Below are 13,032 nucleotides of genomic sequence, written 5' to 3' on the forward strand. Positions count from 1 at the left end.
CTGGTGCATCACCTTGTCCTTAGCAATAAAATGTGTTGAGCAGAGGATTGGTTGTGTCTGCCCCAAGGAGCCTGAGTGGCCCAGGGTCAGGCTGGGGGTGTATCTAGTCATAAATTCTGGAGCAGGGCCAGGTATTTTAAGGTTTTTTATTTTTTTTATTTATTATTATTTTTTAATGATTTTTTTTTATTATTTATTTGACAGAGAGAAATCACAAGTAGATGGAGAGGCAGGCAGAGAGAGAGGGGGGAAGCAGGCTCCCCGCTGAGCAGAGAGCCCGACGCGGGACTCGATCCCAGGACCCTGAGATCATGACCCGAGCCGAAGGCAGCGGCTTAACCCACTGAGCCACCCAGGCGCCCCTTAAATATCTATTTATTTGACAGAAAGGCAGCGTGAGAGGGAATACATGCAGGGGGAGTGGGCAAGGGAGAAGCAGACTCCCCGCTGAGCAGGGAACCCAATGCGGGGCTCCATCCCAGGACCCGGGATCATGACCTGAACCCAAGGCAGGTGTTAAATCACCCAGGTGCCCCCAGGGCCAGGTATTTTAAGAAGACTCAGGCAGGACCAGGAAGCTGTCCTAAAGTGATGGGTTCCTTGTCAAGGTCTGGTTCTGTGGTTGTGTGCTAGACCAGGCAAGATGACAGACACATGGGAGGCAGAGGCACTTGTGGCTCTGAGCACCTTGCTTTGTTTCCTTTGCGTTAGGGATGGGAAGGAGGGAATGGAAGACCAGACCACTTTCACAGTCAAACAGGGTTTAGTCTCTCACTTCTGCTACACTTGATTATCTTCACCGAGCTGGTCCAATTTAATACCATGTGTTCCATGCAAACTGGAACCAGCCTAACAGTGTTTTAAGGGACTCGGCCCCCAGTGGGATCCAGTGGGGTCTTGAAGCTTGAAGCTACTTTGAGCTGTCTGTAGTTGGTGAGAAACTTCCCTGGAGGATCCAGTCCCTTTGGTGAGTTCCTGGGGTATAGGTGGTTGAGGATGGAGCAGGAGCAGGGCAAGGAGGCGCCAGTGACTATGAGCCAGAGGGCTCCAGCTGGTCCTTGGATGACCAGGCACTTGTTTCATGGCATGTCTAGGTGCTAGGGAGGCTTGGGTCAGCTCAGCCATTCTCAATGCTGCTTTATATCCCAGGGCTTGGGAGGCGGTCGCTAAGTGGTGTCTGATTGTGGAGGGGAAGGGAGGAACTGCAGGTTTCAAAGACAGTTTTCTATGACAACTCCCTCCTGGGGCCAAGAAAGGGAAGCTGAATTTTTTGTCCCAACATCCAACAATTCATTTGGGAGAGGAGGTGGGACTGGTCTTAATGGCTTGCTGAGCTCTGGGAGCACATATCTTTGAAGGGAAGGAACACACTTCTCTAGACTTGGCAGGGTCCCAGACCCTCCTACCTCTCACAGACCCCCACCATCTCCATCCCCATTCCTGCTGAAGGACCTGCAGGGCTGAGGTGCCTGGTCTAACCCCAGCAAAGCTCTCAGCAGCTGAGCTTTCTAGACATTATGCACCTTGGATTTTGGCTTAAGTACCAACTCCGGGGAAACCGAAGTTTAAAGAGGGGATGAAACTTGCTCAGATCCTACAGAACAGGCCTCTTCCTCCTTGCCTGCCAGTGCAGTCAGGCCCAGGCTGTAGAGGATGGATTCCAGGGAAGCCTTTTTGTCAGGGCAAACAGCCCTCCTTTCCTAAGGTGGCATCTCTGGGATGGCAACCAAGGATCACAGCCCGACAGTACCTTCTCCCTTCTGTCCATCCCATCGGTGGTGGTAAACGTTTCAAATGGTGCTCCAGGTGCATATGCTGGTGTTCAGGGGCGGGAATGACTGTAGGGTGGGAGAGAGCTGGGACCTCGGGAGCTGCAGGGCGAGTGGTCCTGTGCACGGACTAAACATTTTCTGCCACACTGAAATGGGCAATACAGCAGGGAACCTTGTTTCCGTATATACCACAGGATAGGGCAGGGTCACCCAGCCCGTAGAGGCTGCCAAACCTTGGGCCTCAGGGAGCCCACCAGCGGCGCTCAGCCAGGCATCCGGCGGCAGCTGCGGCCCTTGTGGAATGACGGTGGCCAGCCTGCATCTGCGCCCGGGCGGCCGCCGGCCCTTCGCGCGCCTGCGAGGAAACAGACTCCGGAGGAGCTGGGTCACGCCCGCGGGCATCAGATTTTCTTTCTCCCGGCCAAGAAGCCGGGGGAGGAGAATTGCTCCAGGCGGCGGATGTGCCCCGGAAAACTGAGGCGAGATGTCCCCGCTGACAGGCAGGCCGGGCCGCCTCAGCCGGACGCTGCTCCGCACCTCCCGCAGCCCGGGTCCCCGCGGAGGGTGGGGTGGGCGGGTCGGGAAACTGGGGGTGCCCGTGCCTATTGGGTCTCCGCGAGCTTGCGCTCGCCCGCTGCCGCAGCGCAGCTCTGCATTGGTCAGCCCGGCGCCCCGCCCGGCTCCCGCGGCCCGATTGGCCGCGGATGCCCGACCCCCGGCGAGGGCGCTGAGGCGGAGAGCGGGATTGGTGGTCGCAGCGTCCCCGGGTCGCGGCCGCGCGCTCCGCCCGCCGCTGCGTCCCCACTATGGCGGCGCCCATGCAGCCCACCGCGTCGTGGGCGCCCGCCGGGGTCCCCCGCGGCTGTTGTGGCCGCCTGCGCCCTGGCCTTCGCCTTCCCGCCCGCGTCGGGCCGGGCGCCGCCTCCCCGCTGCCTCCTTCTCCGCTGCGGTAAGGGCCAGTCGTGCGCGCGTCGGGGCGCGGCAGCCACCGCAGTAACAGTGGCCGCGCCACCCCTCCCCTCCCCTCCCCCGCCGCCCCTGGTCCCGGCGGGCGCGGAGTCCGCCCGCTCGCGCTGGGGAAGGGAGGGTGGGGGCACGGCCTAGTTGCACCCCGCACCCCCGAGCAATGAGGTCCGGCTTGGACTGGGGGCTCGGGCTCGAACTGCGGGCCCCGGGCCCCGGGCGACTTCGTCCGGGAAGGCGGGGCGGACAGCCAGGCCCCGGGGGAGGACGGCTGGACCCGGGCCGCGCTGTGTGAGGTCACCTGCGTGCGAGACCCCTCAGCGCTGCGCACGTTGGCGCAGAGGAGGAACGGGCGAGCGGGACTCCGCTGTGGGAAGAAAAGTCCAGGAAAAGCTTGAGCGGGAATCTGCTGCGCACTGGGTAGCGGTTGTCATTGCTTACCGCTTTGCTGGCAGCCAGACATTCGGGGGACCGGGTCAGTTTGATAGGCAAAGGACGCCTTTCTGGCTTCCTTTCCTTCTGGCACTTCTCGCCATTGTTAATTCGGGAATCTTGCTTGCAAGACGAAATATCTTCGTGATGAGAGCAGGTTTGGGGAGGATGGTATCCCACGAATGTTTTGGGTTTCTTTTTGCCACTGCTCATTTTTAAGATTCCTTATTAAACTTCATTTCTGTTTTCGCTTCCCTCACAAACGAGGGAGGAGTGGAACGCGTGAACTAAATCAAAGTAGTTAATTGAGAGAGAGAGAGAGAGAGAGACCAATGAAAGCGGCTGTTATTTTGTAAAAACTGGGAACTTGTTTTGTGGATGTAATTTGAGTTGTCTATACTAGTTGAACTTGAAGGTAAAATAAAATCACTTATTAGGTTCCTGGAAGTAAAGTAGTCCTCATGGAAAATTAGGCTATCTCTAAGTCAAAATCACCTTGGAGTGATGATCGTTGAACTGTTTGGTATACCTTCAAGTCAAAAAGATTAAAAGGAAGCCGGCACAAAAATTTATGACCAAACTGTGTTTTCAGATCACCTCTTAAGCTCCTACGAAGAAAGATTTTTCACTCTAGGATATCTTGAAGTATTAAGTGATGAATCTCACTGTTTTGAACGTCTACGTGTGTAGTCATGGTTAAATAAAAGTAGATTATTAAAGAGGGAATAAGACGTGCATGTTCTTAGAGTATTGACTTTGGATCATCAGTAGTGTCTCATGAATACATATTATTTGCAAGTCAGTAAGAATGGGGGGGGGGACTGAAGACCTGTAATGTAAGAGACTTGTTCTGATTAGCCTAAGAGATAGTTGTGGGAAAATAGGGCACACAGGACACTGATAACTGGTCATATTGCCTCTAGAATTCCTAGACAGTAGGTAGGAGAATCTGAGAAGAGAAGAAACCCATATATTTGAGAAAGGTTTCACAGGGAAGCTGACGCTTGCCTTAAGCCACAACTGGGTAAGCCTGAGGGATGAAGAATAAGAAAACGGGAAGATACAAGAAAGGATGGTCAGGGGGCAGGGGAGAACCGGAAATGCTCATAGGTGATTCCAGGAGGTTCTTGTTAGAGAAACTGGGAGGTAAGTTTGTATCAAAAAGGTAGGTGGGTGGCATCAGATGGAGAAGTAACTTTGTCTCAGGCAGAGTAAAGGATAAAAAGGTAGAAGCATGTAACTCCAGCTAGCCTTTAGAAAAATAGACACTCTATTCATTCTTGTCACTTTTCTGATTAATCCCAGCTGTGTGTACCGACAGTCCTTTTGACTACTGAGATGGAGGACTGGGGACTCTAGATGCCTTCTTACCTTCCTTCTCTCCCCTTGTGTTCACTTTGTAGTCAGGTCTTGCAGCTAGACTCCCCACTGTTTTTGTCATCTGCTGCTTTCTATTTTTGCTGTCATCAGGCTTATTTGGGGTCATTGATACCATGATGTTGAGTTATTGTAGGAACCCCACCCCAAACATTCTCCCCCCCCAATCTATGCTGTGTACTCCTCTCTCACTTCCAGGTATCTCACTTCCCTAGTCAAGACTTTAACAGCTCCCCATTGTCTGTTGAATTAAGCACAGAACAGACTGGCAGAGACACTATGGTAAATTCATTTCTTGCATTCCCTTAGATTTTGTTATTTTTTCCAGGTCAGTAGAAGTGTTTGCTCTCTGTGCTTTGCTGTTTGTGCTTCATATCTTTGTTTATGTTGCTTTTTCTATCTTAAATGACCCCCTTGAATCTCTAATTGTTGGTTCTTACCCATGTTCAGGGCCATGTGCTATGGAACGTCCTCTGTGAAACTCCCTGTACTTTTCTTCCCATCTAGATGGGACTTGTCTCTCCTTTAAAACATTTTTTGTTGACAACTGTGCCAAAAATGCAGACTCTAGCAGGCCATCTGATTTTGCTACCTCCTGAGGGCACTATAAAACTCCCATAGATGGGAGTTTTATATGCTCTGAACTTGTTCAGAGCATAGACAGTCTTCATAATCTAATACAGTGTTTCGTACATAGTAGATACTTGACAGGCTTGGTTTTTTTTTTTTTTTTTTTTTTTTGTTGTTGTTTTTAAAGATTTATTTATTTATTTGAGAGAGAGATATTGAGTGTGCATGAGAAGGGAGAGGGTCAGAGTGAGAAGCAGACTCCCTCCTGAGCAGGAAGCCCAATGTGGGACTCCATCCAGGGACTCCAGGATCATGACCTGAGCCGAAGGCAGTTGCTTAATCAACTGAGCCACCCAGCTGCCCCCAAAACAATTTTTTTTAAAGATTTTATTTATTTATTTGACAGAGACACAGTGAGAGAGGGAACACAAACAGGAGTGGGAGAAGGAGAAGCAGGCTTCCTGATGAGCAGGAAATCCAACAAGGGGCTTGATCCCAGGACCCTGAGATCGTGACCTGAGCCAAAGGCAGATGCTTAACCACTCAGGCACCCAGGCACCCCCTGAAAATAAAATCTTTAAAAAAAAGAGATCTGATGATCTGATGTATTGATCTGGAGGGCTTGGATTAGGCTGCATTAACAAAAATCCATTAAGACTTAAGTGGCTTAACAGAACAAAAGCGGATTTCTCACTAGCATGAGTGCCCAGGGAACTGTGCTCCTCACAGTCACTCAGGGACCCAGGTTGATGGAAACTCCATCCGAACATGGTGTTTCAATGATCATTTTGTTCTGAATGAAAGATGGTGGTTAGGGGGCATGGTCCCTGGATGTCACATGTCACTTTCGTTCACATTTCATCCCCTAAGACAAGTCACATGGCCAAACCTAACTTTAAAGAAGAGCAGGGAGGGGCACTTGAGTGGCTCAGTTGGTTAAATGTCCAACTCTTGATTTCAGCTCAGATCATGCATGATCTCAGGGTCATGGGGTTGAGCCCCACATTGGGCTCTGTGCTCAGCATAGGGTCTGCTTGTCCCTCTCCCTCAGCTACTCCCCTACGCATGCTGTCTCTCTCTCAAACAACAAATAAATAAAATCTTAAAAAAAAAAAAAAGAGCAGGGAATTGCAACCTTAGCATGTGCCTGGGAAGCAAAGAGCCAGATCTAATTGGTGGGCAGCAGGAAGGACTAACGCATCTTTTATGAACACTGACTAAGTAACCCAGGCGCCCTGAGATTTCACTTTTGATAAAGAATAGAAGCATAGAGTGTTTGTTGGAGCCGTGGTGCAGGAGACAAGATCTGGGTTGAAATCTTGTTTCCGCCACTAATTGTCTGACATTGACCAAGTGTCTTCTTGAGCCTGACATTATCAGTAAAATACGCAGGTTGAATCAATAGAGTTGGTTTATGTAAAGCGCTTTGCATAATACCTGGTTCAGACTAAGCAGTCGTGTTCATGAGTATCACCACCAGCAGCAGCAGGATTTGAAAAAACTTTTTAGCAAACCTAGGAATGTAAGTAGACGGCTTCCCTCAAATTTTCCTACCTTTTTTTCCCTGTCCTTGGATAGCATTCTTTTTTTTTTTTTTTAAGAGTATTTATTTATTTATTTGACAGACAGAGATCACAAGTAGGCAGAGAGTCAGGCAGAGAGGGAGAGAGAAGCAGGCTCCCCACCGAGCAAAGAGCCTGATGTGGGTCTTGATCCCAGGACCCTGAGATCATGACCTGAGCTGAAGGCAGCGGCTTAACCCACTGAGCCACCCAGGCGCCCCCTTGAATAGCATTCTTACCATATCTTTCTTATTTTCACGTTTGCCATATTTTATTTTACTTAGTTGTATGCATGTCTGTGTCCACCATCACACAAGGCACTCCAGTCACCTATTAACTGAGCAGGTGCTGTTAGGGGCTTGTGCTGTTTATAGTGGCCTCAGTAATGTCACTCAGGGAGCAAAAATCAGCTTTTGTTCTGCTCTGTTTTCAGCACTAGCAAGGCCCTGTGCTAGGTCATGGCATTGTAAGTTAAGAAAGGGATGGCACTGGCCTAAAGGAGCCTATAGTCTGGTAGGACCAGAAGCCAGTAAGCTGGCAGTTAAAATACATTGTCACAAGGACTGTGTTTGAGGGTCCCTTGGGATCTCTAAAATGAGACCTGCTATCACACTGGGAGTATAAATAACAGTTTTCTAGAAAGGTTCACACCTAACCTATGTCTTGAAGAATCGCTGGCTATTAGCTTGGTGGATGTGGGTTTCAAAGGCTTTCTGACAGGAAATGATGTGTGTAATGGCCTAGAAACATGAGCGAGTGTCCTCGCTCAGGCTACATCCTGAGGACACTTGAGTGGCAGGAGAGAGAAGGGTTGTGTGGAGGCTGCGAAAGGCACCTTGCGAAGGCTTTTTGAGTTCAGGAGTCAGAGCTTTATCCTGCAGAGGAGTAGGAGCTACTGAAGGATTTGAAGGTAGGAAATCAGCTTTGTTCCTTAGGAGGGTCACTGCGTGTGGAGGAGGCGGAGCAGCGGGTGCCCCGTTTCCCTGACAGGGGAAGTTCTGGGGTTTGTAGCCATGGTCCCATTCCCTGCTACACAAGAGTCATAGAATGTTCATGTCTGGGGAGAGATGAGAGTGAGGTGAATGGAGGGAGGGCACCAGATAGACAGGGGCCGTGATGAGAGTGGGGCCTCGGGGTCCTTCCTGGGGGTGGAGGACAGCACCCTCTCCAGGGGTCTGCACACCAGGATTTCCATCCTGGTTTCCCTGGTTTCTGCAGCAGGACCTTGGGCAAGCTGCAGAACCCCTTGTGTCTTGTTGGTTTCCAAATCTGTGAAATGGGGTAAAAAATCCCTACCTTGCAAGGTTGCCGCTCTGGGGATACAAGCAGATAGGAAGCCCGGCACTATTAGATAACGGAAGGGCCTCCTGTGATAAAAATAACAGTTTTAGGATTTCTAATGTTTAGAATATTACCGGGTTCATGGTAGGTTCTCCTCAGCCTTCAGTCCCACCGCCTGGAGATAGCCACCGCCCACACTATGGTTTTATTTCTACATCTTCAGTGATTGGTGAGTGCTGGTCTGGGAGTGGTAGGCATGGGGGATTTTTCCGAGATCTAGAAGGGAAGCATCAATACGGATAGCACACCGACTTAAACATTCTTTAAATGCCAACAGATTATATATGGCTCTTCAGCTGCTCCTGTCCCCACCCAGAAGCCACGAGTGCACAGGGCACACGGGCACACACTCCTGCCCCGGTTTTGCTCCGATGTGCACACTGCACGTACGGCTGGAACACGTGCTGCTTTGGCCTGTCGTCATTGACTGTGTCCCCCTGAAGTTTTGCTCCTCTACAGTCTTCTTCTGAGCATGGTTTAAAAGATGATAATGGGGCTTGAATCAGACTTGTTTTCCATTAGGTTCCTTCCTGGTCATCCCCACTGATGGGAGTTCCTCCCCTCCAAGCTCTTGTGCAACTTAATTTACTTTACTCTGATTAAATGTCACCTACTGTCTTCTTGTCTTACCATTCATTATTTGTCTACATGTCAGTGCCTTTCTCCTTTTCCTTGATGTCAGTTTTTCTTACAAAATCACAGAAAGATGGCATTATATATTTTTGACATGACTTTTAAAACCCCACTGAAACCTTTTTCTTTTTTCTTAAAGATTTTATTTATTTATTTGACAGAGAAAGAAATCATAAGCAGGCAGAGAGGCAGGCAGAGAGAGGGGAGGAAGCAGGCTTTCCACTGAGCAGAGAGCCTGAGGTGAGACTCTATCCCAGGACCCTGGGATCATGATCTGAGCTGAAGGCAGAGGCTTAACCCATTGAGCCACCCAGGTGCCCCACCCACTGAAACCTTTTGTTTGAAATATGTTGAGTGGGTCAAAAAATTTAAGGACTGGGGCACCTGGCTGGCTCCGTTGGTGGAGTGTGTGATCTTTGATTTGTGGGTCATGAGTTTGAGCCCCATTTTGCATATAGAGATTACTTAAAAATTTTTATTAAAAACAAACAAATAAATTTGGGACCCCTGGGTGGCTCAGTCAGTTAAGTATCTGCCTTCGGCTCAGGTCATGATCCTGGGGTCCTGGGATCGAGTCCTGCATTGGGCCCCCTGCTCTGTGAAGAACCTGCTTCTCTCTCTACTTCTCTGTCCCCCACCCCCCGGCTTGAGCTCTCACTCTCTTTGTCTGTGTCAAATATATAAATAAAACCTTTAAAAAATTATTTAAAAAAAGGAAAAGAAAATTCTATTGTTTAGTTTTTAAATTAATTAATTAGTTAATTAATATAAGTAATCTCTACGCACACTATGGGGCTCAAACTCACTGCCCGAGATCAAAAGTCACATGTTATTTGGACTGAGCCAGCCAGGTGCTCCACCACTGAGATTTGATTTGATTATTTTTATTATTATTTTTTTTAAAGATTTTACTTATTTCTCTGACAAAGATCACAAGTAGGCAGAGAGGCAGGCAGAGAGAGAGGGGGAAGCAGGCTCCCCACCGAGCAGAGAACCTGATGCAGGACTCGATCCCAGGACCCTGAGACCATGACCTGAGCTGAAGTCAGAGGCTTCAACCCACTGAGCCACCCAGGTACCCCGATTATTATTATTTTTAAAGATTTTATTTATTTATTTGACAGACAGAGATCACAAGTAGGCAGAGAGGCAGGCAGAGAGAGAGGGCAAAGCAGGCTCCCCACCAAGCAGAGAGCCCGATGCAGGACTTGATCCCAGGACCCTGAGATCATGACCAGAGCTGAAGGCAGAGGCTTTAACCCACTGAGCCACCCAAGCACCCCTATTTTATTTTTTTAAAAAAGATTTTATTTGGGGCGCCTGGGTGGCTTAGTGGGTTGAGCCGCTGCCTTCGGCTCGGGTCATGATCTCAGGGTCCTGGGATCGAGTCCCGCGTTGGGCTCTCTGCTCAGCAGGGAGCCTGCTTCCCTATCTCTTTCTCTCTGCCTGCCTCTCCATCTACTTGTAATTTCTCTCTGTCAAATTAATAAATAAAATCTTAAAAAAAAAAAAAGATTTTATTTATTTATTTATTTATCAGAGAGAGTATGTGGTAGACAGAGAGAGAAGCAGACACCACACTGAGCAGAGAGCCCGACATGGAACTCTATCCCAGGACCTTGAGATCATGACCTGAGCTGAAGGCAGAGGCTTAACGGACTGAGCTACCCAGCCATCCTGAATTGTTGTTGTTCTTGTTGTTTTTTTAAATTGAAACATAGTTGACACTTCATTCCTAAGTCTTTAAAGTATGTGAAAAGTAAATTGTAAGGCAGCTATTCTTAAGAGTGTTTGGTCTCAGGACTTCTTTGTAAGTTTAAAGGTTATTGAAACCCCAAAGAACTTCCATTTTTGTGGGCTTTGTCTATTGGGATTTAATGTATTTTTTTATTGTTTTTTAAAAATATTTATTTCAGAGATCACAAGTAGGCAGAGAGGCAGGCAGAGAGAGAGAGAGGAAGCAGGCTCCCTGCCGAGCAGAGAGCCCGATGTGGGGCTCGATCCCAGGACGCTGGGATCATGACCCGAGCCTAAGGCAGAGGCTTAACCCACTGAGCCACCCAGGCACCCCGGGATTTAATGTATTAAAACTTACTGAGAAAATTTGAAATTATAAGAATATCACCATACATTCCATTAGCTGTGAGGACAGTGATGTTGTCACTTGTCATCATATGTTATGTAGCCTCTGGAAAATCTGCTGGACCCTTGTGAGAAAATGAAAGTGAACAGGCAAATGGTGTCTGAGAATTATGAAAATAATTTTAAACTCGTGGATCTACTGAAAGGGCCTTGGGGACCCTTACAGGTCTCTGGACCAGTTTGAGACCTGCCAACATATAGATATAAGAGTTTTTGTACATGACACTTGTATATCTTTTTGGCAACAAAATGAAATAAGGTGGAAATACTCCTAAACATCAGTTTTTGTTTTTTATTTTGTTTTTTGCTTTTTGTTTGAGAGGAGATGAGGGGCAGAGGGAGAGGGAGAGAAAGCGAGCATCTTAAGCAGGCTCCACGCCCTATGTGAAACATGATGTGGGGCTTGATCTCACAATCCTGAGGTCATGAACTGAAATCAAGAGTCTGTTGAAAACATCAGTTTTCAAAATGCACTCAGTACAGATTCTTTTAAAAAAAGTAACTAGTTTCTAGCTTTGGTTAATAACATGTTCTCTAGGGGCACCTGTGTGGCTCAGTGGGTTAAAGCCTCTGCCTTCAGCTCAGATCATGATCTCAGGGTCCTGGGATCGAGCCCCGCATCGGATTCTCTGCTCTGCGGGGAGCCTGCCTCTCTCTCTCTGCCTGCCTCTTTGCCTACTTGTGATCTCTGTCGAATAAATAAATAAAATCTTTTATAAAAAGTTAATAAAAAACAACAAAAAACATGTTCTTTACCTTGAAAGGACAGTTATGTGAGTACTTTTGGAAAATCTGCTAAGTAGCAAACTGCTAACAGATACTTGCCATTGCCAGTAATGGTCAGCAAACTGTGCCTTTCATACCAGAAATCTTTTTTTTTTTTTAAGATTTTATTTTATTTTATTTTATATTTTATGTAGGCTCTATGCCCAGCATGGAACCCAGTGTAGGGCTTGAACTCACAACCCTGAGATGGAGACCCAAATTGAGATCAAGAATCTGATGCTTTGGGCGCCTGGGTGGCTCGGTTGGTTGGACGACTGCCTTCGGCTCAGGTCATGATCCTGGAGTCCCAGGATCGAGTCCCGCATCGGGCTCCCAGCTCCAAGGGGCGTCTGCTTCTCCCTCTGACCTCCTTCTCGTTCACGCTCTCTCTCACTGTCTCTCTATCAAATAAATAAATAAAATCTTTAAAAAAAAAAAAAAAAGAATCTGATGCTTTACCGACTGAGCCACCCAGGTGCCCCTTCTTTCTTTCTTTTTTTTCTTTCTTCCTTTTCTTTCTTTCAGATTTTTGTTGTGTTTTTTAAGTTTGTTTATTTTTGGTAATCTCTGTACCCAACATGGGACTCGAACTCACAACCCCAAAATCAAAAGGGGCACGATCCACCCCCTGAGCCAGCCAGGCAGGCCCATGTTTCCTAATGATGTACTTTTCACTCCCAACAACAGAACAATATAATGACATCTGTCACTGAGTCTTAATATGCCATATTGCTTCAGGGTTTTGTTTTGTTTTGCCTAAAAAAATAGAATGTTGCATTTCCAGGAAATGTTCCCCTATGTATTTTTTTTTCCTCATCTCTTTCCTTGTTCACTAGAGAAACAGTTTCTTGAATTTAAAGTTCGTAAATTCTCATACATGTTTTTATGGTTTTGCTCCATGCTCTGTGCTCGCTCGCCGCACACAGCAGGGGCCGGGGGCTGCCGGGCTTGCTGGTGTCATTGGAACCCTGATGTGCGTGCCCGTGTGTGAGTGTTGTTACTGACTGCTTTCAGTTTATGGTGTTTTAGGATACACAGCCATTTCCCAGCCCCCTTCAACACCAGCTTCCACTCTTTGATCTCAGCTGGCCCAGGCGAAGGAGGGTTGTCTCTTCAAACATTCCGGTTGAATTTTCTCAAGACTGATTGCATTCAGTGTTTTTAATCTTACACATAGAATTTACCTTTTCCAGATAAAACATCATTACCGCAGCCTTGTCCCCAGGACACCATTAAGCAAAACCCCTTTAAAACCAAACCTTAACGGCTCCTATTCAGAAAGGGTCATTTTGTTGCTTGTTTATTTATTGGGTAAAAACAAAGATGAACTGAAGATTGTGTTCCCTTGGATCCCACCTCCCGCCACCAACCTGGCTTTTACTTAGCTGCTTCTTTTTTTTTTTTTTTTTAAGCTTTTATTTATTTATTTGACAGAGAGAGATCACAAGTAAGCAGAGAGAGAGAGAGGAGGAAGC

At 47.8% G+C, this 13,032-nt stretch overlaps 1 protein-coding gene across 13 annotated transcripts in view; it reads left to right on the forward strand.

The window, feature by feature from the left end:
• The first annotated feature begins 2,118 nt into the window (after positions 1-2,118).
• ST3GAL3 (ST3 beta-galactoside alpha-2,3-sialyltransferase 3) overlaps positions 2,119-13,032 on the forward strand; it is a 192,841-nt gene continuing 181,927 nt past the window's right edge. For 4 of the 13 annotated variants that reach the window (XM_045064365.1, XM_045064368.1, XM_045064367.1 and 1 more), the window contains exon 1: positions 2,217-2,721. In XM_045064365.1, the coding sequence (XP_044920300.1) occupies positions 2,232-2,721 (490 nt within the window). In that variant the 5' untranslated portion in view covers positions 2,217-2,231. Of the gene's footprint in view, positions 2,722-7,379; positions 7,587-13,032 lie in introns of those variants that run through there. The other 9 variants (XM_045064372.1, XM_045064371.1, XM_045064373.1 and 6 more) reach the window with 7 other exon arrangements.

This window comes from Mustela putorius, unplaced genomic scaffold, assembly GCF_011764305.1.
Source record: "Mustela putorius furo isolate JIRA1106 unplaced genomic scaffold, ASM1176430v1.1 tig00003853_pilon_pilon_pilon, whole genome shotgun sequence".
Taxonomy (NCBI): Eukaryota; Metazoa; Chordata; class Mammalia; order Carnivora; family Mustelidae; genus Mustela; species Mustela putorius.